At 38.1% G+C, this 26,153-nt stretch overlaps 1 protein-coding gene across 5 annotated transcripts in view; it reads right to left on the bottom strand.

Moving 5' to 3' along the window:
• The window catches only part of LOC100558465 (glypican-5), a 500,734-nt gene that overhangs the window by 286,534 nt on the left and 188,047 nt on the right, over positions 1-26,153 (bottom strand). For 4 of the 5 annotated variants that reach the window (XM_062976534.1, XM_003218342.4, XM_062976538.1 and 1 more), the window contains 3 exons: positions 20,101-20,234; positions 17,589-17,648; positions 15,034-15,159 (listed from right to left, as the gene is read on the bottom strand). In XM_062976534.1, the coding sequence (XP_062832604.1) occupies positions 15,034-15,159; positions 17,589-17,648; positions 20,101-20,234 (320 nt within the window). The remainder of the gene's footprint in view (positions 1-15,033; positions 15,160-17,588; positions 17,649-20,100; positions 20,235-26,153) is intronic. The other variant, XM_062976535.1, reaches the window with a different exon arrangement.

Raw genomic sequence — 26,153 nt, forward strand, 5'->3', positions numbered from 1 at the left:
GGAAAGTGTCGCCGAGAGGGAGCTGTCACGAATTCACCCTGCTTCCCCTCTTGGCAAAGCCAGGCAAAGTGGGATGCTTTGCCTGGTCTTTGTGATGAAGCAGGTTGCACATTTTGCTTTTGGGTTTCATGCAGGTATTAGCTTCTGTACCACATAAAACAGAATGAATTTCACTCTAAGGAACAGATAAAATATAAATTTGATAGATATCTGGATGGAAGGAAGGAAGATGTAGTCTTTTATCAGATTTGAAGCATACTTTCGTTTGGCTACTAAAAGGTGGAGTCCTGTGAGATGGTATCCCTGCCCAAGGCCCCAGTAAGCTCCACCAATGATGCCAGGTTTTGATTCCTCAAGGTATTGTATCGTATCTGGGAGCCTGATGCAATTCTAAATTCTATATAATGCCACCTGATGTAGGGTCACTGTGGAATATTAAACATGAAAAACAGATACCATGTTGGTGACTTGTATTATTTGCTTTTCCAAGACACTTTCAAAACTGGAAACATCCTGGGTTATAATGCTAATACAGCCGCTCACTGTTTCTAATTAAATGTTTTATTGAATTCTACATATGAATTGAACATTTGTGTTTTTAACCTGCATTAATGACCAGTTTAAACAGTTACAACTAAACATAATGACATTGGCAGCTTAAGAACAAATCTGTTCAATTTACTTTTAGATGCATAAACATCAAGTAGATGTTTTGAGAAGTGCAAACTTATTTATGTTGATTGCAAGTCTCAACCTATTCATTCATATGTATATAATGAATGAATCCTTGTATACCATTAAGGACTTGGGTTCATGTTTAGAGTGCTTTATTTGTTCTCAAAGGATGCTTAATCATATTTTATCTTGGATTTTAAAAGACCCCTTAAGCCATAACTTCCCTGTGTACATTTATGAGAAACTGTGGTTTAAGAATCGAGCAGTGCACTGCTAGAGACCTCTTTAATCAAAATGAGTGCCAGTGAGTTGAAAAAAGCTCTCATCCAGATAGAACTTTAGCTGAAGAAAATTTCAAAGGAACAAAGAAAGGAGGAGAAAGGAGAAAGACTAGGAGAAAAGTAACAAAGGTATCTTCCTGGGCCAACAAAAACGGATTTTTCCAAAGATTGTTTGATTCAAGCAGTAATGGATACTTCTGAATGGCTAGTACATTTGATTCAAGTAACAATGAGTACTTCTGAAACCCTTGAGAAGTGGAGATACACAATGCAGATACACAAAAACTAAAGAAGATCAGGGTAGGGAGAAATGGGCGTTTAAACCGGTTTTCTGGTACTATATATAATTTCTTTTGTTCACCACCGCCCATGGTTTTCCTTGCACAAGATTCAAGCAGCAGGGGAAAAAAGATCTTATAGCCAGCTTGCTGGTTTCTGTAATTCTGTAATTGATTACAGAATGCCCCTGGGTCCCAGCAGTAATATACCTGGGCTTAGAGGCATAGTGGAGGAATTTAAATGGTTGTCTCCAGCCACATAAATAGCAGATATATACATCCAAAATTTTTAATTCCATTTTTAGAATAGGTCCTAGTAAACTCTTAATTCCCTCTAGCAGCTGCACTTAGTAATAACTAATCGGCAGTCTTTCAGGGATTCTTTCCTACTATTGGTACTCTCATTCAGAAACCTCAACAAATCTTAAATGACTCCTGTTAAAAAAGTAAGAAAAATACTACCCTATTAAAGTATAAATTGGGCCCCTTCCCTAGCAAAGTTTTTTGAAGATGACATATTTAAAAGCACAAGACAAATGAAGCATCCCTCCCCACCTCTAATGCTTTGCCCTACATCTCGCAATGCTGGCAATTACACAACTCCGGCATTAGTACATTGTTGTGTGAGGATGGGAGGAAACACACCAAAAGGCTCTGGCAGCATTACAATAAAAGCAGATATTGGGGCACATATCTAGCACTGAAAGAATTACAAAAATACCACATGGATTCAAGACATTACTGCCTCCCTTCTTTATGCCTAACTATCCCAGATGCTTCTGGCTTGTTTGCAAATATTTGCAAATAATTGGACAAAAGGTTGCTCCCAGTTCAGTTTAGGGCAGATTGAGAAAATCTCATTGTTCTATGCATATTAAATAGTTTTTAAATGATACAGATTAGATTAAAAAAAATTTGAACAAGATTTTGTAACAGTTTCAATGATTTCTGAAGTACGGATACTTCATACCTCTTTTTCTGTTTCAACGTAGGGAGCTAGTATTAACTTCTGTTTGTGGTTGGCCACTGTTTTGACATAATGTTGGACTAGATAGGCCTTTAAAATGATCCAGCTCAGCTCTTATGTTCTTATGAGGCAGCTCAAAAATAATTTTTAATGACAGCCATAGTTTCCCATTCAATATCCAGTACAGTACTGGCACTTATGTAAAACCTCCCTCAACCATCATGCAAAATATTGTCTATACCACAAAAAGGCAAACAGACACAAGTGAAAAACAAAACCAGCTGCAATCAGATTATTCAGCTTCAGAGTGCTCTGAATTCAATCAGTTGATGCCACGCCTTCCTGGTAAAATGGTATTGCTGTCCACACCACAAATTCAAATCAGCACTAGTTTTAGTGGTTTACTTGACAATATGCAATTTACTCTGGAATAAGCAGTTTACTCTGCTGCACTGTTCGGGCTGGCTCCTCTGGCCACCGTTGTCACCATTATGGTATATGGCCACTACTACCAACCCTCTGGGCTGTCATGGCCATACTGTTGCTTAACAACCTTCTGACACAGCCGCTAGAGTCACTACACATCATCGGGGGAGGGGGAATGGGGAACCCGGCACCCCACATCGCCCGAATCCATAAAAGGGCGATCCCATGAGGGGAAGTACTGATTGCTTGCCTTCCCCCCCATGGATTCCAGTGGCAACACGGGAAGCTTCCCATGTTGCCATGCCAGTGGCCCATGCTGGCTCCACCCCATTTCACTTTACGGAGCTCTGCCGGCATCATTTGAGGGGAGCCAGTGGGCTCTGTGGGTGACCTGAGCTAAACGGGCATATTCCACCAACTTTAACCCTTTGTGATGAGGTTTTAACTGAGGAGGGCATGTTCTCCACAGATGCAGCAGCAGATGAGATTGGAGATGGCCTAGGTAAAGGGTAGGGGAATAGTGATTACCTACTTTCTTACTCATGGGCAAACCATCCCTCTCCTAATCGAAACAGGGATTGAGGCATCCACACACACAAAACTTTGAAGTATCAGTAATGTTATATAAAGCATACATGCTAGCAAGTAGGACATGTAAACAAAATGGCAATTTGTTACCCCAGCAACTTGTCTATCCCCTTGTCTCTAAACCACCCCAATCTAGATTGTACATATGCAGGAAAACACAACAGATCAAAATTTCTTGGGAAATGTAAAGCAAGAAGTGAGTTTTACTGTATTATATCAAAGCCTAAAATAAGTGCTTTCACTATCAAAGGAGTCACATGTCATGTGTCAAGCTCAGTTAGCCACAACCCATGAAGCAGTATTGCTCTCAATGTTGGAATCTCAATGGATGTGATGGGAACCTACATTTAAATCCTTCCACACTGTGTTTGGGTCCAAATGTAGTATTTAAATGGCAGATAGTAGTAGCAAGCTCAGATTATGAGCTTTTCGTTCTCCTCTCGGTGCATCTGCATGAAGGGCTTTCACACTTCTAAGGGGTTCATCGGGGAGAGGGTATCATTGCTGCTGAGACAATGGTACAACATAACATAACAACACCTTACGTCATGTTGGCTTCACAAAATTTGTTGCTGGCTTTTACAAGAAGAAAACACATTTTGTATACAGTCCTCAAATTTATGTTTTGGAGTTTCAGTTAAAATAAAGAGATAGCATTAGAAGTGTATTAGAAGCCAAAGGAAATGCTGCTATACTTGCAATCAATGAAATGAGTAGATCATATGACTTACATCTGGGGAAAGTTACTGTTTTCAATTACAACTTGCCAAAATCTCCCAGTCAAGCTGACCAATGAGCACGTTGGCTAGAAGATTCTGGGAGGTGTAATCAGAGAAACATTCCTAATTTGTGCATAACCTATTCCTAACTTCTGTCTAATCCAGGCCTAACTTCTGTTTAACCCAGGACTAACTCAGTCCTATGTCATGACATGTCATGTGTCAGCTGCAGTGTGTAGGTGTATCTCATGAATGAAAGGAGAAAAGACAAAAATCTTGGAATCATATATTTTTAAACACAAATGAAAAGTTTTCATGATATATGTTGTGTTCTCATACATTTTGTTATTACAATTAATGTATGGTCCCATATCTCTTATCAGGGGTGGGTTTAACTTCCAGCTTGCTAGTAAGACTGAATTACTGCATTGAGAAATAATTCATGTCAAAAATGTTTGTCACCAACATGAAATGTTTGGAAAGCTCTGGTTTAATCTAACTATACAGTAAAAATAATTCCCTACCAATATGCTTTCACCAGTATGATAGAATTTCCGAAAGTGTTTAATCTTTTAAAGCCTGTTTTAAAAAATGTCTCAGTGTGAGTAGGAGTACTAATTTAGAAGGTATCATTCCACAAATGGTCTCATAGTCAAAAGCTGCTCATTATACAAGGGCCACTGGGAAAAAAAGAACACAGCTATTATCAAATCATGGTTAAAACACACACAGAACACTTTGTTCCATGGAAGCACTTTCCTTACCGATTGGTAACTAGTGCTGGTTATGACCTTTAAAACCCTAAATGGCTCTAATCTAGGCTATTTGGCTGACCACAGCTCCTTATATGAACCTGTCCAGGCCCCAAGATCTTCAGGAGAGGCCCTTCTCTCAGTCCCACCCCCATCTCAACCCTGGACAGTGGAAATGAGAGAGAGGGCCTTCTCCGTGGCTGCTCTTCGATTCTGGAACTCCATGCCCAGGGAAGCCAGAATGACCCCCTTACTGCTGTCCTTCCAGCGGCAGGCTAAACCCTTTTTGTTCAGGCAGGCTTTCAAAGAAGAAGGTTTTTAAGATCAAGTTGGGGGTGCTGTGGTTTTTAGCTTTGATTATATTCTTAACTATTTTAGTTGTATATTTGTGATACCATTTATATTAAATTCTGCTTCAATGTTTATATATTTTTAGATTTTAAATTATATTGAAATGTTTTTACTGTAAGCCGCTTTGAGTCTCCTTGTGGAGAGAAAAAACGGGGTATAAATAAACATAATAATAACAACATTGTAGCAGCTGCAACTGGCTCAAAGGAGTGATGAGATCTGAAAGCAAAAGCAAGCACAGGGTCACAACAGAAGCTACGCTCAAATATGCAAGGATGAGAGATGTGAAAACTTGAATGTACAGATAATGGAATCATAGAGTTGGAAGAGGCCACAAGGGCCATTCAATCCAACCCCCTGCCATGCGAGAACACACAATCAAAGCACTCATGACAGGTGGCTTTGATTTCATTTTTTGAATATGTTCTACAACCTTTCCCTGCAAATGGGCATGGTACCAGCTCCTGTAATCCAAAAAATACAAATTTTCCAAGTTCTGATTTCTTTTGAAAGTTACCAATATGGGTTCCATGGATTCTGGCCATCCTCTCTGGGAGCAGTAGTCTCAAAATGTAATGCTCTCATGTTTTGATCTCAACTGTAAGCATCTGGAATAAGGTCCAGGCAGAAACAGACAAAGAAACTGACCTGTCTGCACCCTTGGGGAAGTTGCAGACTGTCTGGCCATTTTAAGGGATACAATGGAGATGCACATGTTCTATTTTTCCTTTAAGGTAGAAAACGCTGGGAGGTATTTTGCACTTAATGATCAATCGTTGCTGCCACCACTCTGATTACGTATTCCAAAACCTAGACACATGGAATCCAGTCCTTCATTATTTTAGGAGGGAAATGAGGGTGGTGAGTCAACTCTCTTTTAGTAACTGTGTAATGACATAGACATTACAGGTGAGCTTCTGGGTAACTCTGACTTTTGTTATAATCATATAACTCAACTCTTGGCTATTAACTTAAGAATTTTGTTAAAACACTCAAAGCGAAGCAGTGGAAGTAATTGGAAACTTCATACATGGAGGGGGAAGCTACTAGATAGTTCATTTACAGTTTAACAGATTTTCTGTGTTAGTTCAATTATTTAAATAAAATGGCGCCATTCTTCTTCTGCAGTGGAAGGGAGCAGCAGATTTGCTCAAAGCAAAGGACTGCAAAGGCAAAAGATTCTCTCTTGTCTGACAGTACTTGTTAAGCCCATACAAATGGTTTTGAAAGCTCTATCTTTTTGATATTGAGTTTGAGCAAATGAAATTCTTCACTACGTACAGCGGTCCCTTGTTATCTGCTCTATTTAGCCAAAAACACCCCATCCCTCCTGTGGATACCACAGATGCTCCCACCTCATTATTTAGAATGATACCCCTTATATAAAAAGGCAAAATTAGGGTTTGATTTTAGGATTAAAATATATTTCCAAGCCATGAATGTTGGAATCAATGCATACAAAAGAATAACAATATTCTCATAGTTTCATATTTGTAGAGCTGGATTACCATTTATGATTTATTGAAGTTTTTTTTAAATTTTACTGATTGCCATTGCATTATTATGAGACCCAGATTTTTCTTATGTAAACTGCCTGCTAATGACTAAAGATTTATTACTTGGTTTATTTCTTTTTTTACTGAACAGTGGTCACTATTGTTATTTCTCATAGTAAACTGGAGTAAAGCCATTCTTGAGTGCCCAGGATAGAGTTTCTTGGTGAACCTCGTGGAGCCTTAGCAAATGCCAGAGCATACTAACATATCCTCAATTTTTCATTGGAATGCTATGGAGAAGCCATATAGAGAGCTAAGATACCAAATGATGCATTGTGCTCACTTGAGAAGTCATATGAAGATGGAGTTTACTCAAACAACAATCCTGAGGAGCAGGATTGTAACCAAATGAGTTTATGAGAAAACTGAGATCTCCACCTGCCATCTTGTAATTCTATGTAATCTAAGCAGTCCAAAAATTGTACAATTGGAAGTGTCACCTAATCCAATCCTCAGCCAGTGGAAGGATCCAAAGGTATAAGGGACTGCTGAATACTTGAGAAAGTGGTCATTCATTCGCTTTGAAATATTTTTTCATATTATTTTCATCTATTCTGAAGTAACTATGTTGTGTAGCTAGTTAATTGTCATATGCATTTAATGTGTCATAATATTTGTTTCTCAGGGCAACCATTGTTTATATTTTATTTATTGTATGATTCACTGAGTGGATATGGGTTATTCAGTCTTCCGGAGGCATTTGATGATAAAACCAAAAAATCTTTTCACATGAGTTCATATACATGCTCGGAGAGCATACCTGGTAACATGCCCCAGCACATCTTCTGTTCTACATATTGTGAGTTAAATAAATGCATATAGCAAGAGACATTTTGCTATTCAAATCAAGACAATTATGAACTCTCTGTGTGAAAGTACCAACTACAATAAATAATGATAGATCCTTGATCTTGTATCAGCAACCAGATAATTCATATACATAGATTGATCTCTCATAAACTCTGTTTCTAAGTTACTTCAACAAAAACAAAAATGGAGAGCATAATGATTCTAATTTCATCGTTCCTTTAAGCATTTAATAAAGTTGTCTGCAGAGTAAACCATATTTATTTATGGCATCCACTAATTGATACTTATGCTCTTTAGAAAAACAGTAGCATTTATAAATAATGCATCACGTAAGCATGAAATGAAATAATATGACACAATATTCATAAATAGTAGAACATGTCAGTCATTAAAGAGAGCAGATTTAAGTTCTGCAAAACAAATCAGTATATTCAATTGTACTTAGAATTTCACATTAAATCAAATCTGGCAGCTGCTACTATTTAAGGAGCATATGGGAGTTACATTTCATTTTATTGGAATAACATTAATCACTACCAGGAGATAGGCCGGCAAGAGAAAAATCATGTAAAAGATACCTAACTTATTTAATAGGTAAATAATAATACAGTAGAGTCTCGCTTATCCAACATAGCCGGGCCGGCAGAATGTTGGATAAGCAAATATGTTGGATAATAAGGAGAGATTAAGGAAAAGCGTATTAAACAACAAATTAGGTTATGATTTTATGAATTTAGCACCAAAATATCATGATGTATTGAAAACATTGACTACAAAAATGCATTGGATAATCCAGAATGTTGGATAAGTGAGTGTTGGATAAATGAGACTCTACTGTAATTACAACCATTCTGCTCTAAATATTGTAACCCACTTGTTTAAAGTTGTTACTATAGTGTAATGGTTAAGAGTAGCCCTGGATTGAATTTCACTTGCCATCAACTAGCCTAATAATAATAATAATAATAATAATAATAATAATAATAATAATAATAATAATAAATTATTTTTCTATTTATTTATTTATTTATTTACAGTATTTATATTCCGCCCTTCTCACCCCGAAGGGGACTCAGGCCGGATCACATTATACACACATAGGGCAAACATTCAATGCCCATAAACACATCAAACAGAAACCGAGACAGACAAACGCAGAGGCAATTTAACCTTCTCCTGAGGGGATGTTCGATTCTGGCCACAGGGGGGAGTAGCTGCTTCATCATCCACTCTGATGGCACTTCCTCATTCCAGGTCGTAAATTAGTTAAACTTGCCTCCCACTTTTATAAGTGGTACTGTCAAGACCCAGGCTGCAGAGCACCAATAACCATGCGCAGAGACCAGAATCTATCTAATATCTTTATTAAAGGAATATATACAGTCAATAAAAACAGGTGAAGAATAAAGTTCAGAAGTAGACCTTTCAAGAAAGGTCAAATATAGTCCAGGAAATTAATGTCCAATATGAGATATTAGAGTCCAAAGTTATAATCCAATAACCGAAACACACACTTTGCCGAGCAAAGTGTGGGGAAATGACAGGGTCCTTTAGTCCAATGGAGCTTGACAACAAGGCTGGAGAGCAAATAGATTCTTGGCAACAAGGCTTGATTCGAGGCAACAAGAAGCAAGAGACAAGAACAGGGTCCGTGGCGAGGTCCGTGGCAAGGTCCGTGGAACAAGGCAGGGTTGGAACAAGAACAAGGTCCTGGAAACAAGGAACAGGAGTAGCGTAGTCCACACACGATCTCACTCCCGAAGCTGACGAATTGACTCCGCAAGGATTCCCTTGCAGTTAAACACCTATATAGGATCTTGTTTTCCCGCCAAGGAACACTTCCCCTGGGGAATAAGAAATGAAACCCATACTGTGTCCAGATGCATGACTCCTTAAGATTTCCCAAGGGAAACAGGATTAATCAGCTAATTGTCTGGCAGCAATTCTGGCGCTTCTGCGATTCGCCTCCCTAGCGCCTCTATCTCGATTATAATTATCCCGGCGAGAAAACGGGGGAGATTTCTGCTCAAGGCTTGTTTGGCTGACTTCTTGTGGGCAAACATCTTGCAGGTGCAAGGGCTCCAATTCTGGCTGAAACGGTGGGAAACCCAAGTTGTCCTCTTCATCTGCCACAATAGTACTAGGAACGGGACTACATGGCCCATGAGTCATCACAGGTACCTAATTTCCTACTTGATAGATGCAACTATCTTTCAGGTTGCTAGGTCAGCAATGAGCAGGTGCTATTTTTTATTTTTAATTAACGGGTGCTCACCCTGCCACGGGCTGGCCTTGAACTCATGACCTCATGGTCAGAGTGATTTATTGCAGCTGCTCAACAGCCTGCTCCACAGCCCGCCCCCGCCCCCCACAGCCCGGCCTCCCACCTTCATCTCCCCAAAGGGACTCAGGGCAGCTAACATGGGGCCAAGCCCAAAAACAGAAACAAGGTATGACAAGTTAAAACAAGTATAAATAACTAAATAAACAGTATCAACACAACAATCAAGTAAAATAAACAAATTAAAATGCCATAATACAATATAACACCATAATAACAAAAAAAGATAAAATAATAAAAACAAACATCACCACTAATGAATGAGATGGGGCGGTTTTAGTTGTGCATTATAAAAAAATCCTTTCACTTTTCTGATCTGTTGAAAGGTTACAGAGCTAACCTATCTGCCTTGCTTTGATTCATGGTGATGATCAAGATGATCAGAGAAACACTTTCTTCTGGGGACTAATGAGTTTAGGGAAACCCTGGTGGTTTGAATCAGGGTATGGGTGGTGCAAACTGTACTGTGTAACATCATCGAAAGAAACTCATCAATTACCATGCCCTTTTCTCCCTGCTTTTGTAACAGGGAGAGACAGAAATGGAGTGAAATCCTTAAAATCCTCCTAAAGCTGAAGAAAATCTCAGATCAAGGTCACTATCTTTCTGGGGTGAAGTGAGAAACCTCAATTTCTATGGTATCCTGCCAAAAGTGACCCCTGAAGGAAAGGAAAGGACAGAGGAAGGTTGAGGGTTCTGAGCCCACCCCAAGAGAAAAGTTATTAAGTGATGCTTTCAATTCTGGCCTTTACTCAGACTAGAGAGAAAAAAATATATAAAGGGAATCTTTAGGAAATGACATCCTTTGAAATGCGATTGCAGTCAAACCTTATTGATCACCTTAGTAAGAGTGCAGAATCTTCACTGAAGTTGATGTGGATTAATTCCTATGATGGCACCGTTCTGGGATTTACTGAAAGTTACTTGGGAAGGCCAAGAGCTCGAACACTGTTTCCATCCTAAATATCTTGATGTCACCTTAGATCGAACACTAACATATAGGAAACATTGCATGAATACCAAGCACAAAGTAGCTGCACGCAATACATCCAGTGGAAACTTACTGGCAGTGTATGGGGTGCAGACCCACAATTAATAAGAACATCAGCCCTGGCCTTGTCTTACTTAAAACTGCTGAGTATGCCTGTCCTGTCTGGCACAAGTATGCCCATGCAAAGCAGGTGGACATAACACTGAACGAAACATGTAGAATAATCACATGATGCCTTAAACCTACACCTGTTGATAAACTCTATAAGCTAGCTGGCATTGCCCCCCCCCCCCGATGTGTGACAGGAAGTTGCTGCTAACTGTGAGAGAAATAAGGTCGAACATTGTGCAAGCCACCCACTGCATGACTATCAGCAGTCCTGCCAGCATAAGGGTTTAACCTGTTGCGCCACCGGGGCCATTCATATGGGTTAATCCTTACGTATATCCAGACTTTGCATGAGAATGTGACTGGCAACTAGAAAGAGCTCTGGTGTGAACACACAGAATGCTAGATTGATCTGATCTATCAGGGCTTTTATGTTTTCAAAACAGGCCTATCAATAGCTTTCAAAATCTCCAGTTTAAAAGGGATATGTATTTGCCTGTTCCCTTTATACCTATCAACATTACTTGGTTAGCCACTACTGGGCCGGAGTGATGGGGGCAGAATTTCAAATGAGAAAAACAGTCCATTTGGACTCTTTAAGCCTTTATCACTCTCTTCCTTTGACTATATTTTAAATATGCCAGGTTATAGTTTTTCACTAGGTGTCACTTTAGTACTATAGGGGCAACTAACAGCCCTGTTGTGATGATGGTAGAAGGAGAAAAAAACATAATCTCTAAATTCAACTAAACTACATTAAACCATTAATTCTAAGGAGATATGCTGGAAGATGGCCAATTCTTAATCAATTCTCTGTGGTAGAGAGGAACAAACTATTTCACTTCTGTGAGAAGAGTCTGCTCTTACTTTGCACAACAAATCCACAAAAGCAAGTACAAAGTTGTGTCAACAGTGCTGGTTTAGTGGTGCCTCACTCTTAATACCAAAACAGAATTTCTAGTGATATTCCATCACTAGAAAACCTGGGGAAGTTATGTCAGCAGAGCTGGGGAAAGGAGAGACAGCTAGCCATGCAATTTGAAAATTCAAGCAGTTGTAGTTCAGGCATTTGTAGTTCAAAAGAATAAGTTTTCCCAACTTCAGTCTTTATCAGACTTTTAAGAAAAGCACACTGTCATATGGCCTCAACATGAGACTACAGTTGCTCAAAGTGCACCTGCTGCCTTTTTTTTTTTTTTGGAGGGTCAGCATGTAGGAGTACTTTGAGTATTGGACTGGAATTCTGACAGTCTAGGGTTTAAACCCAGTTAGTCATGGAAATCCACTAGGTGATCTTGGGCAAGTCACAGGCCAAGAGGAAGACAGAAGCAAATGTTCTCTGAATAAATTTGACAAGGGTTGGCATAAGCTGGATTTGACAACTCCAGCTTATGACAACTCTACCATAAAGTTTCCTAGCCAAATCTATTTAACAGCAACCTAGTATTCTGAAGTTCCATGGAGGATGTAGGGAGCCCCTTTCCCTCTCTCTCATACACAATATACCAAGCTTCAAGTAAAGAATTTCCATGGGAGAAGTGCTCACAGTCATTATGTCATTATCACACTTGAGCTGTTATATTAACCATGTTTACAAGATTTAAAAAACACAAAATATGTTGTTTCTAGTTCAAAAGTAACCCTTTTGCAAAAACCTTTGTGATTTTGTGGGCTCCTGATCAGAATGCCCTAAAGAAATGTATTCCACCTCACTCTCAACTCAAGATTTCTTTTGTAAAACAATCCTTAGTCTTTTCCAGTAAGGTAAAAAGAACAATAAATGAATCTGAAGCAAACAAGCCTGGAAAGAATTCCTTAAGGATCTGTAAACAGAATGCACAGCAAGAAAGCATGCACAGAGAGTGCCAAATGTAAACACTCAAAAGCTTTCCATGCTGTGATGCCATCAGGGACAGAGATGATCTTTGCAAAAGTTACAAAGGTCACACAGTGTTTGTTACATTTATGTGCCTGACTCTGCCATGTCAAGTTTAGATCTGGATTTGGACCAAGCCAAAAATCAGTTCAGCGTGAAGTCTTAGACAGGACATTCATCTATGTCATTTCTCCCTAACCGCAAACCAATACAGAAACAATTTAGCTTTTCACTTTGAGAAAAAGAAATACAATCTATACACTGGGATTGCATGCAGTATCTTCCAGGGAGAATCTGGCTTCCAAGGCACTTTTTAAAAAGATCAGACCCAACTCTATATTAGGAATATGAAAGATTGATCTATAATAGCCACCAAAAACTGGCACTACTGTTGCCAACATAAGTGACTACACCAGGGTTGACTTATGACCCACCCCTTTGCCAAGGGACCCCAATTAGGACCAGACCAATCCTTTATCTAATTCTACCCTCCCATTGCTTGAATTTCCCCATGGCTCTGTAATTGTTTTTAACCATAGTTAAGGATTACATTAGTTCATATCTTAATCATGGCAAACACTGACCTGCTTCCCTTTTAACTAGAAATTGCTAATTAAATCCAGCTGCAAATAATGGTTGGCACTAACTGTAATTAAGTGGTAGGCCATGTTACATCTGTACTCCTCTAGTTTGCTCTCCCAATAGTTATGTTTATCATTGCTTATCTCTTCTATAAATTATTCTTGACCTTTTTGATATATTCAACTGGTTCTAAACAAATTCAATACTGTACCTGCAAATTTGTTGATTTTCCAAAAATGTTTTCAAAGTGCTATACAATGGGCCCTTGGTATTCGCTGGAGTTTATTCCTCCCATGCATATCCAAATCCATTGTAATTCAGTGCTATACAGGGGGTGCTTAGTATCCACTGGAATTGGGTCCCCATGGATGCTCAAATCCATGGATGCTCAAGTCCATTATATACAATGCTGTAGTAAAATGGTGTCCCTTATACAAAATGACAAAGTAAGATTTGCTTTTCGGATTTTTAGAAAAATGTTTTCAAGTCATGAATCTATGAGTAAAGAAAGCAAACGGTATTCAACATAACTTACTTTTCTTTAATAACTTTTAAATAATACAAATGATTTTAACATTTTCTGTTTTACTCCATGCCTTGATCCAATGTGCCTTAGCTCCCACACATGGAGTTGGGTATTAAATAAGCAAATAAATAAATAACATTGCAACATATCATTCTTTCTAGTTTTGACAAGTTATAAAAGTCAGCAATTTATCCAACATCATAATCAGAAACCAGAGTTTAGCAGCAACATAATACATATTTCTCTATCATATAAAAGGTGCATTCAACATCCGCAAAAATGAGATATCCTGTGTTATAATATCAACTGTTAATATTCAAGTCTTCACAAAAATCATGACATTATCTATGCTTGTGTAGGGATCAGATTGACTATCAAAGTGGTCAAAACAAAGGAAATAATTAAAATAGTCTGGTATGTTTACTTATCTTTTTAATTCATTTCTATATCTTTGTGTTCTAGTTATATCTATACAACAGAATACACTAAAATCAGCCTTTTGTCAAAACTTGAAAACCAACACACAGAAAAAAAAAATAAGTATAAACTAACCAAAATAACTGAATAACACACAAATATAAGATAACAGTCAAGGATCTATTCTTTTGAGCTAATAATGATCCTCTAGCAGTTTTCAACATACACTACACCCCAGAAGGCACAATAAACATTTCTTTCAGCTACAACTCCATGATCAAGAAAGATCAGAAATAGGATGTTCAGCATATAGGATTACAGATTTAATCAACATTGAAGAGGTTTCACTGTACCCAATGAATATGGTGCAAACTAACATAATATAAGACACAATTATTTTAGACTAAATGAACCAACGAGGAATAAATGACAAACTGAAAGTCTTAAATGTAAATAACTGGTTGCGCCCCAACAAACATACTACTTGGAGAGAATTATCAGTGAAATCCATCCTCCCCTCCCCCCATAAGAGAAATCTGAATGCAGAAACCAACCAATTAATTCCAATTACATACATATGAAGAGTTATTGCCCGATGTCCCTTTGTATTGCAGCCTGGATATTACATGTCTTGGTGTCCCCAGTCTAGACATTCATTGCAGCACAAATAAAATGAGGATGATTTTGAAAACTTGCATAGCATACATTGCGCTTTGAAAGATGAGCAGAAAAATGGGAAAGATTAAAATGCAAGTCATGCACAGTAAGAAAATCATTTTTCACAATTACCTTTCTACTACATCCTCTCCATTCCAGCAAGTTGAACTGTCTTTCATCACAAGATCCCCATCGCAGAGCCTTTCTGTTAAAGAGGCATAAAGAGTTCTGGATCGTTTCATGTAAGTGATGAATTCCCTGGAAATTAGAAACACATCATTAAAACAGAACGTTAACAATAGCAAATTGGCATTTAAATCTGCTTGCTAATCTGGATAATGTATAAATCATGTGCAGAGCACACCTTTGCATTTGAGCCAGCTCTTTCTCTAACAATTTATGGCATAACTATTACACACAAATGCATGCACCATAAATTTACTGTAAGATTCTTGTGCTGAAAAACAGCATTAGGAAGGAATGGTGTTCAGTGGAGAAATGTAAGAACTGATTAATTCTCCTTCCTCCTCTATGTTTCTGCTGAAAATTCCCACATTGGTTTACTTTCTCCCACTACTAAATTCCAAACCCATTTTTTTTCACACTTCTGGATTTGTCATTCTTTGAAGCTTTGTAAATACCTGCCTGGAATCCCCAGGTGGGTGATTGTTTACAGACAGCTGAGGCAGAAACATGGTAGCTGGAGAAAAGGTAAAGCATTTCAACATCTACTCCTGATCTAAATTTCAAGATATACACGTGTCCAAGACCTCCTTCAAGGCCTCTTCCAGTTTCCTGGGCCGTCAGTATAAATAGGCAGCAAAATATCAATTGTAAACTTGGCCTAAAATGACCAATCATTCACCCTTCCCAAGAGTCCATGTAACAAGAAGCCAAGTATCTGTTAATTTTTGATTTAGTACTTTCATTGTTGGACTGGCTGAGGGAAGCAGATGGTATAACAGTGTAAGTTCCAGATTTTGCATGGACTCATGTCTCTTAATGCATGCAGCACTATGCCATGAATTGACATTGTGCGCAAATGCTTTCTTAATATCTCCAGGAAAGACTAGGCCAGGAGTTAATATTCTATGGAAGTCTCCCCCCCCCCATCCCTCCCAACAAACCACAAACTTATAATTTTAACTGTAGCACAAGCATCATGTAAAGAGAAAACACACATTTGTATATATTTATTAAAAAACCCAAAGGAGAAACTTATTTTATTCTGCAGTTAATTTCTAATTTATAACTGCTCCAGGCAATTGAAAGCATGTCAAAAGAGATGCAAGCTCATACTTTACTGTCCGTTCCACTTTGGTATTACAAGAGCAAACTCATCACTGTAGTTGGACCATGTGGTAGACATTTTTATGCGCTAGAGAACAAGGTAAAAGATGATGGTTTGGTATAGCCAAGTGTGCAATTTGTGTTTTGAAAGAAAAATATTTCTGTCAGTGAGCCATCTGGTGAAGTTCTAAGACTAGGCATTGGACTATATTTGCATTAAGTGGTGTGAAAAATATTATCAGCAATCATTCAAGCATCCTGTTTTGTATTTGCTTTCATTTGTATTCTGATACCAAAGCAAGAAATAATCCATAAGTCCATTTGTAACATGAGTATCAACAATTGACGATATAAGAAATGGTCCAATTCCTCTTTGAAGGGCCCCTGCTCTACATGCAAGATGAGGTTTATGGCATTCCTTCTTTTGGAGCTGCTCTGTTATGGAACTGGCTTTAACTGAAACTGAAGTCACTCCTTCAATTCAATGAAGTCAATAATAGTCTTTCCAGCCTTACAACTTCGCAGCTACTTCCAAGCAACTGATTTTAGATTATAAGAAAAAGCAGGACCCTGATCGTATCTTAATGAATTATTGTAGCAGTTTTACTAACAACAGGTGCTTGTGCTCTTGTCTGCTTCTAGATCCAGAAGACATCAGGCAACCTTTGTACTAAGCTTGTTGCTCTGATTTGAGGAGGAAGGTCTGACATATACTATTCTGCCATAGGCAGCAAAATATCCTTCTTCAGCCCCATCCATATCCAAATAAAAAATAACACTTGGCTTAGAAGGGGGGACATCATCATACTATGCCATTGTATAAAATGAGAAGTTGAGTATCCACGCATTTTGGTATGCACAAGAGATACTGGCACAAAACGCCAATGGATATCAATGGTCCGCTGTGCTGTGATTTATTTACTTTCACTCGCTGCCAAAATAGCAGAGATCCCATCCCCCAGGCATGTGTCCAACAGATAGAAAAATTTTCATTTTAAGAGTGGAGTTCAGATACTCCACTTTAAAATAAAGTCTGAGCACACAATGAACATAGAATTATTTCTTTTGCTGTTGTTTTTTCTGTTTAAAGTGTTAGTTCTAGTAGACAAGCAGTGGTGAATGTATGCTCTTCGAAATGTTATCAGATAGAAACTCCCATTGTCTCACAACTTGCTGTCTTGGATATTGTTGTTTGGAGTCTAACGCCATCTGGAGGATCACATGTTCCTCATCCCTGATTCAGATCATTGCATTTAGGTTAAGAAATTAATTTAAATAGTATTTTATCATAACACTGAACAAACCCTACTATTTTCAGAATGGAAGCAAAAGCTTTAGTGTTTGGAGAGCTCATTTCACGAGGAGACAAAAGCATGTTGGCTTTGTTTCATTCTTACCGGGACATTTTTTTCAAACTTCTGGATTTGTCATTCTTTGAAGCTTTCAGAGGCAGAGAACTGGATTGGGCCAGGGAGAATAGTCAGAAGAGGGAAGGGAGAAGGGGAATTCAGGCAAATGAAGAAAGAAATAAGAAACAAAAAGTAATAAATTATTTGAAAGAAAAGATAATCAAGAACATGCACAGGATTAAACCAGAAAAGAACGAATGCAATTAAAATATGCTTCAACCTATTCCTTTTTAAGTGGCACAACCCATCTATAGTTTAATCGTGACAAAAATGTGCTATTTTCTGCTTGGTGATTTACGCTATTTTTTCCTCTAAGACATACAAAAATAAATTTATCTTTTTTAAAAAAAAACACCCAATGAATATTGTTATAATTGAAATTGAAAATGCTAAAAGTAAATTGACTGTATGTATCTGTCATATCCAAATGTCACATAAAAAAGAGTTACTGTATACATGTGAGAACAAAGAAGAACAAATAATTTGTGGATGAGAAGCACACACCAAAATGCTTAAGACAGAAAAGGCATTTGTTTTTGGGGACATAAAAATGAAATCCAACAGTTAGTCCCAATCAGAGATCTAATGAATCAATTGAACTTTGATTTAGTATTGATTTAGGAAGTTGCCAGATCTACTCTAGTTGGAACTAGCAGCTGAATTTAAATAGTTGTTTTGCCTCTAGAAAAATTATGTATTGCTCTCTCATGTGCACTGGGAAGGTGGTGAATGAATAAATACATTATGTAAGAGGAGCAAAAATTCAATTATACCAAAAGCTTCAGGTTCAATCTATGGCATCCTTAAATTAAGCTGGGAAAGATGTGTATAGAGACAGTACCTGTCAGAGGAGATCACAGTGAGATAGTTGGACAAATACTTTGAGTAGAAGTAAGTGTCCTATGCTCTTATCAGAGCATTATAGTTATCTGGAATGGAGGTGACATAGAAGAACCATTCAAAGAGCCTTAAATTTCCAGATATATTTTAAAGAAACTGGTTCCCAGGGAAACATATAAAATGAGTAGGCATATAATGGTAGAAATATTTCCATGTATTATTAAAGTTCAAAAGCGAGTCACAGGTAATATAATTACAGTGAAATTTTAATAATGTATTACCTCAGCTGTTCCTTTCTCCTATAAAAGTTCAAATGTTTTGCTTTTGAACAGACTACAGGCCCAGATAGTCTTTAGTGGCAGGGTATATTAAAGTGGAGCTCAGATCTCTGTGCCAAAGGCCTTGCATTTTCAGATAGCCTGAACTAGGCTCATATTTTCTAAAACAACAAATTCTGCATGTATTGATTAGGTTACATGGATGCAACACGGCAGTTCTCGCTTTTTCAAGAATCCCAAAACATTGCAATGTTCCTGTGTTGAATCTCTCAGCTATAAGAGAATAGTATTTTCAATGTTTGCATTTCTGAATTGCCTTTGGAGAAGACAGGCAGGGGAAAGTTGCTTACTGTACATATGCTGGAAAGGTGCAGTGTTGAATATATATATATGCATAGAGTTAAGCAAAAAACATGCAATTTTGATGCAGGTTTCAGCCATGCCAGCAATGTCCTCAGACAGACAGGTTTTGCAAAGTTAAAAAGATATCAGTAGAGGAAAATAAATGTAGATAGTGATAAAACAGAAACTAGTATATGAGCAGACACAACAGCAACAAGGGAAGAGGAAATAAAAGAAACATACATGAAATGCTTACCCATTTGGAATAGATTGCATCATCATCTTGGAAAATGATCGAGAAGTAAAATTTCCCTACTCTGTTATTATTCCTCAACACATTGCGCACCGATTAATTGCTATTGAGGACCAGAACCTCCTTAGTGATTTACAGTGCTTTCTCGGATTTGGTACAAGTCTTTCTCCACTTATATAATGAAAATTAGACAGTACCCAAGTACAGTTATGCCATCCAGAAGAGATAGCCAAGGGTACACTGCAGTTTGCTATCCACCCGGCATTTTAAATCCAAGGAAAAGGAGCAAACTTCATCCTCCTAGACTTCCAGTGTAAGTATGCTGAAGAAGTGTTATGCTCTGCTAGGACTTTAAACCATGGTCATAGTCATGGGAACTACAGAATTAGTGAAAAATGGCTCTTCTTTTCCATTAGCTAATGCAAAAACCACACTTTCCATGAACAGAATCCAACATACAGGATCTTCGGATCCACCTGAGTGTGTACAGTGCCATAAGGACAAGTTCACAAAACATCCAATTTAAAGCTTGTAACATACTGCTACTATGAAAAACAAAATCTGTCCCATTAGATGGTAAGGGAAAGCAATGACCAAGTGTGCATTACTGATGTACAACTTTATTTCACAATTCTGAGTCAGAGTCTTCTGAAAAGAGTGGCTATGGAAATGAGTGCAGGATAGCAGAACTTTGGTAGCCAGAACAACTGGATAATAAAAACAGTTATAACTTTGAGAAACATCAACATTGGACATATACAAGGAAATGTGGAGTCATCAGTGTTACCTCCTTTTATTGCTCAGAGAAGCCGAATGTGTCATTGTGAGAGATGGTGATTCAATTATTTCCTTTGCTTGAACTATGTTGTCTGGTAAAGGTTTCACACTCTTTTCTTCAGGCTGTCCACACACTTTATCTACCTGCAGCAAGAAAGATGGGAATGGGAAATAAAATTACAGGTTAGTGCTTTTTAAAAAGAGGGAATTATTGAGAAAAACCTCCCCAGGTCTTACATGGGGGGCTTCCATATGCAGATGACCTCATCAACATCAGCATTGCTGTATTGTCATTTTATTCAGAATCTGACTAACATACACTGTGTAAGTCTAATGGGGGAAAGCCACAATACAAACATTGAAATTGGCACTGTCCTTTTGACATAAGAGCATCAATTAGATTGTTCTAGCTAAAAGTAATCTTAATAGCTGCAAACTAGTCCAAATTCATTTTTATTATAATATTTTTATCCCTTCTTCTTTCTTAAAGGAACTCACCATTACATATCCCTAAGAACATAGCCAGCTCTTTCCTCCCATTGACTGTCTCTAATCCAACTCTTCCCCAGTTTTGTCAAATCCAAACCCTTTCTGACCTGTGATTTTGTTTCATTCTATTCACTTACAGTCTCACTTCTTAAATCACGACTTCCTAGCTTCTGCCAGCCTCGGTCAGTAGTTCCTTTCATGCCTAGGGAGTGGGGAGTGGGAATCTAACGCAAGGGATGGTGACCTTCGTGGATGTGGCAGAATGACAGAAGAAAAGGATTAAAGTAATGGAAGAGCAGACCTGGATCCAGGATATAAAAAAGGTTATGAGTATATATAAAAGGTTAGGAATAAGAAGAAGATTAGGATGATGCTATGCAGATGAGGCAAAAGGATGACTAAGGCCCCTTATCAAACCAGATAATCCACATTATCTGCTTTGAACTGGACTGTATGAGTCTTCAAAGCAGATAATCGGGATTTTATATGGCAGCGTAGATGGGACCAAAGACTAGGGGCACTGACACTTATTTCAGGGCTGATCTAGCATGTTAAGTGTCCCCACCGGGACTTCCTCCACTGCCAAAGATGTTGAAAGGGTTCTTCACCACTCAGTGACACCAAACAGGGAACTCTCTGCCCAGGGAAGCCAAAATGGTCCCCTCCCTGCTGTCCTTCTAGCGGCGGGCTGAAACCTTTTTGTTCAGGCAGACTTTTAAAGAAGAAGGTTTTTAAGATCGTGTCAGGGACTGCTGTGGTTTTATATATTTTTGTGGATTTAATCTGAATGGTTTTTTAATACTAATGATATTTAATGCGGTTTTAATATTTGATATTTGTATATTTTACGTTATTTGGTGATGTTTTTATGTTAAACCGCTTTGAGTCTCCTGCAGGGGAGATAAAGCAAGGTATAAATAATAGGCATGTCCGATCGATGAAAAAAATGTTTCAATTCTCGTTTCTAAAGTAGGGGGCACTGGCGCTTTGATATAGAAAATATTTCTTATTTTTTCACCCAAAAATTTCGGATATTTCCGAAAATTTGTAATGATTCTAAATGTTTCTAAAATGGCGCATGCGCATGTGCAATCGCCAAAAAAAGGAACCGGGGGGGGGGACACTTTTACAGGGCTCTCTCGCCCTCATTTCTTGAGCTATCCTCATCAAATTTGCAATGCCCTTGCAAGTTGTGCAAAGATACTAGAAACTAGAAATTCCCTTGCTATATTTGTAAGCAAGAAGGACACTGGAAATCAATGGTGTCTCTGGCTATGTAATCCCACAAGCTTCAACCCAATTCCTTCAATTAGAAATGGACCAGTGACCACCATGCCCTGGCAAGGAGTGCAAAGATACTTTGAAAACTAGAAATTCCCTTGCTAAGAGGAAGAACCAGCAACAAAACCCTAACCCTTTCTCCAAACCCCTCTTTGGGTACAGCCAGACTGGGCCCCTTCACCCTCTCTCTCCCTCAAGAGGCTTGCTTGCTCTCCGTTTGCAGACTACCACCCTCTCTGCACAAAGCCCAGCCCAGAATTGCTCGCCCGGGCTACACAACGGGCTTTTATTGCAATCTTCCACGTGGATGCAGGGGACCCTAGCCCCCACCTTTGCATCCATCGTGGAAGCTTCTGATTGGCTGCGGAGCGGCAGCCATGTTAGGCTGCGCAAAGCTTCCATTCAAGGTAGGTTGTAGAAACAAAAAAAATTAAAAAAATATTTTTAAAAATATATTTAAAAAAATTTTTTGGGGGGGGGAATTAACGAAACATTAAGAGACAATTAGAGAATGGGCCAACAATGGTTTGAATTACATTGCTGGTTGCGCTGTGAGACAATGTCTCAGAATGCGTATCAAAAAGCAATAACAATCCGAAATAAATCCGATATATGATTCAAAATGATTTTTTGGACATGTCTAATAAATAAATATAATAAGAATAAGAATAAGAATAATGTTGCTGGGCAATCACCCTAACTCTCTCCCTTGTCCACAGGTAATAATAATAATAATAATAATAATAATAATAATAATAATAATAATAAATAAATAAATAAATAAAACTGTATGTATATTTCTCCCTATCTCCCCATGGGGACTCGGTGGTTCACAGTAAACAGCAACACACATTTAATGCTGTGAAATGCAATCAGAAATATAACAACCATAATCCAATAAAGTTCATTAAACAACATCAAGCAAATAGCGAGACATTACGACAAATTAGGGATCACATAACTAAAAAATTACAATGTAACAAATGAACATTTAGGGACAAGACATAAATTGGAACTAATAGAGAATTAAAACATGAAATTTAAAAGCGGGAGTAATAAGGCATTTCCGTATTCCATTCTGTTTTGTTATGCCAGATGGTTATATGTCCTCCTCTCTGTATGCTTGAGAGCATAGAAGGTCTTCAGCTGTTTCTTAAAAGAGAGCCAAGAGGGAGCTATTCTGATTTCCTTAGGAAGGGAGTTCCAAAGGCAGCAGGGGGGGGGAGGGATCACAGATGGGGTTGGGAATGAGAGCAGAGCCCCATTTGCCGATTGCAGCACTCCGGCAGGTTTGTATGTAGAGATGTGGTCAGCCAGATAGTCTGGGCCCGAACCATTTAAGGCTGCTATAGCTTGGGGGTAGTTCTCTCCCTGTACAGAGCCCAGTTAGTAATCTGGCTGCTGATCTGTGGACCAGCTGAAGCTTCCAAATGGTCTTCAAAGGCAGCCCCACATAGAGTGCATTGCAGTAATCCAGATGGGATATAATTAATGTGTGTACTACCATACTGAATTTAGGTTGGAGTCACAGAACTATGGAATCAGATTCTGGGGTGATGCCAACCACCACATAGAAAACAGGAGCAGCTGAATAAAAGCCCATTACTTAAGAGAGTGGCACTTTTCTGCAATCACTTTTAAGCCTACATCTGACACTAATAATAAAGGCCAAAATTGAAAGAAAAAACTTAATATAACAGATGCAGCATCTGTTTTATGATGTCATACATTTGCTTTTACTATACTCTTTCATTTTTCATGACAGTAAGTAGCTCCTATAGGTGCTGATTTTTCTTAACTATAAAAATTCACATACATGAATTATACTACACATCCCTTGCAATTATTGTAAAAACCACCATCTCACACATTACCCAAAATAGAAAGGAAAACTAATTTCAAGTCTTTTGAACTCATAGAGTACTTAAGATTTTCATATTTAACATTCTTACAGCCATCATCAAATTTCAAAGTCATTAATGCTATTTCAAGTGAAGTTCATTTTTTAAAAAATCCTAGCAATATGGTAAGATAATGTTCATATGATTGGATGTTAAAAGGATAATGACGGTTTGAACAAACGATTCAAGGAGTACGATTCTCCCACCTTGTTAGTCATGATATTTGGCTTTGAATATTGAGGATAATCAAAGGTTATGCCAAAGGATATAATTGCTGTAGTCCAGTAAGTATGGAGAAATCTATTGGGAATCAATCCAATATATCCTTTAAAAGCTCTCAAAAGTATTAGGTAATACCAGAAAGCTAACATAAGAAATCAATTACAAAGATTTCCATTTTAATTCAATTTCCATTTTCTAATTTTGGAAATTGATTACTTTAGGGTACAGATTTGATGGAACTTCATGGTTTTTGAAATGGTTAAAATAACTACCAAAATATAAGTGAAGTTGCTTTATCACCTTTACTTGTAAATCACATATAAGAAAAATCTGAAGACTCTTTAAAATTCATTCATAAAATTGAGTGAAACAGCAATTATACAAAACAAGTCCTACAGAAAACATCCACAAGGCAAGTAATAATAATAATAATAATAATAATAATAATAATAATAATAATAATAATAATGTAATAATGATAATAATAATAGGACTTTATTTGTACTCCGCCCTATCTCTCCAGGGGGATTCAGGGCAGATTCCAACAAACTGAAACACAGAGGCAAACATTCAATGCCTCAAGTCAGGTATAAACATGAACAAGCCATTAGAACCAATGCCATCAAAGCCAAAATTGAAAAGTCGATGACAGATCCCAAATGTAGACTCTGCAAGGAAGCAGATGAAACAATAGATCACATCCTCAGCTGCTGCAAGAAGATTGCACAGACGGACTACAAGCAGAGGCATAACACCATTGCTCAGATGATTCATACTATCTGCCTGCGACAAAGAACTGGTGGGATCACAAGCTGGAAAAGGTTACAGAGAATGAACATGTCAAGTTACTCTGGGACTTCTGAATTCAGACAGAGTTTTGGAGCACAATATTCCTGACCTCACGATGGTGTTAAAAAACAAAGTATGGATTGTCGATGTTGCAATCCCAGGTGACGGCAGGATTGAAGAGAAACAACTGCAATATGAGGATTTAAAGACTGAATTGCAAAGACTCTGGCACAAGCCAGTCAAGGTGGTCCCAGTGGTGATCGGCACACTGGGTGCAGTGCCTAAAGACCTTGGCTGCACTTATACACAATTGGTGCTGACAAAATTACCACCTGACAGCTGCAGAAGGCCACCTTACTGGGATCTGCACACATTATTTGCCGATACATCACACAGTCCTAGACACTTGGGAATTGTTCGACGTGTGATCCAGTACAACAGCCAGCAGAGTGTATGCTGTGGACTTATCTTGTTGTGTTTCAAATAATAATAATAATAATAATAATAATAATAATAATAATAGGACTTTATTTGTACTCCGCCCTATTTCTCCAGGGGGATTCAGGGCAGATTCCAACAAACAGAAACACAGAGGCAAACATTCAATGCCTTCAAGTCAGGTGTAAACATGAATACATTAATGACACACTCAATCCCAAAGCAAAGTTCTTCAATTTAAAATCATTTTGGCAACTTGCAGTCTGACCTAGTACAAGAAGCCTGGTCTAGTGCGGGCTGTGGCGTAGCTGACTAGTAACCAGCTGCAATAAATCACTACTGACCAAGAGGTCATGAGTTCGAAGCCCAGGTCGGGTTAAGCCCCCGACCATTAAATAGCCCGGCTTGCTGTTGACCTATGCAGCCCCGAAAGACAGTTGCATCTGTCAATTAGGGAAATTTAGGTACGCTTTATGCAGGAGGCTAATTTAACTAATTTACAACATCATAAAACTGCCAGCAAAACACGAGGAAAGGAATGAGGAAGTACAGCCACGAGTGGACAGTGAAGCAACAGCTCCCCCTGTGGCTGGAATCGTGAAGCTGGAAAAAAATGTTAAATGCCTCTGTGTCTGTCTTTATATGTTGTTTGTCTCTTGGCATTGAATGTTTGCCATATATGTGTTCATTGTAATCCGCCCTGAGTCCCCTTCGGGGTGAAAAGGCCGGAATATAAATACTGTAAATAAATAAATAAATAAATAAATAAAGATATCTTTGATTCCCAATATCATATCTAACATTGACTATATGTAATTTTAGTATAACTTTAGTTATTATCTTATATGCATCTTTCATGTTTGAATATTTTAACAGAAAGTTAGACTAAAATGAAACCAACCCTCTAATTGTGTATTTGGCATATACATCTGTGAATCATAAA

This window comes from Anolis carolinensis, chromosome 3 (assembly GCF_035594765.1).
Source record: "Anolis carolinensis isolate JA03-04 chromosome 3, rAnoCar3.1.pri, whole genome shotgun sequence".
Lineage (NCBI taxonomy): Eukaryota > Metazoa > Chordata > Lepidosauria > Squamata > Dactyloidae > Anolis > Anolis carolinensis.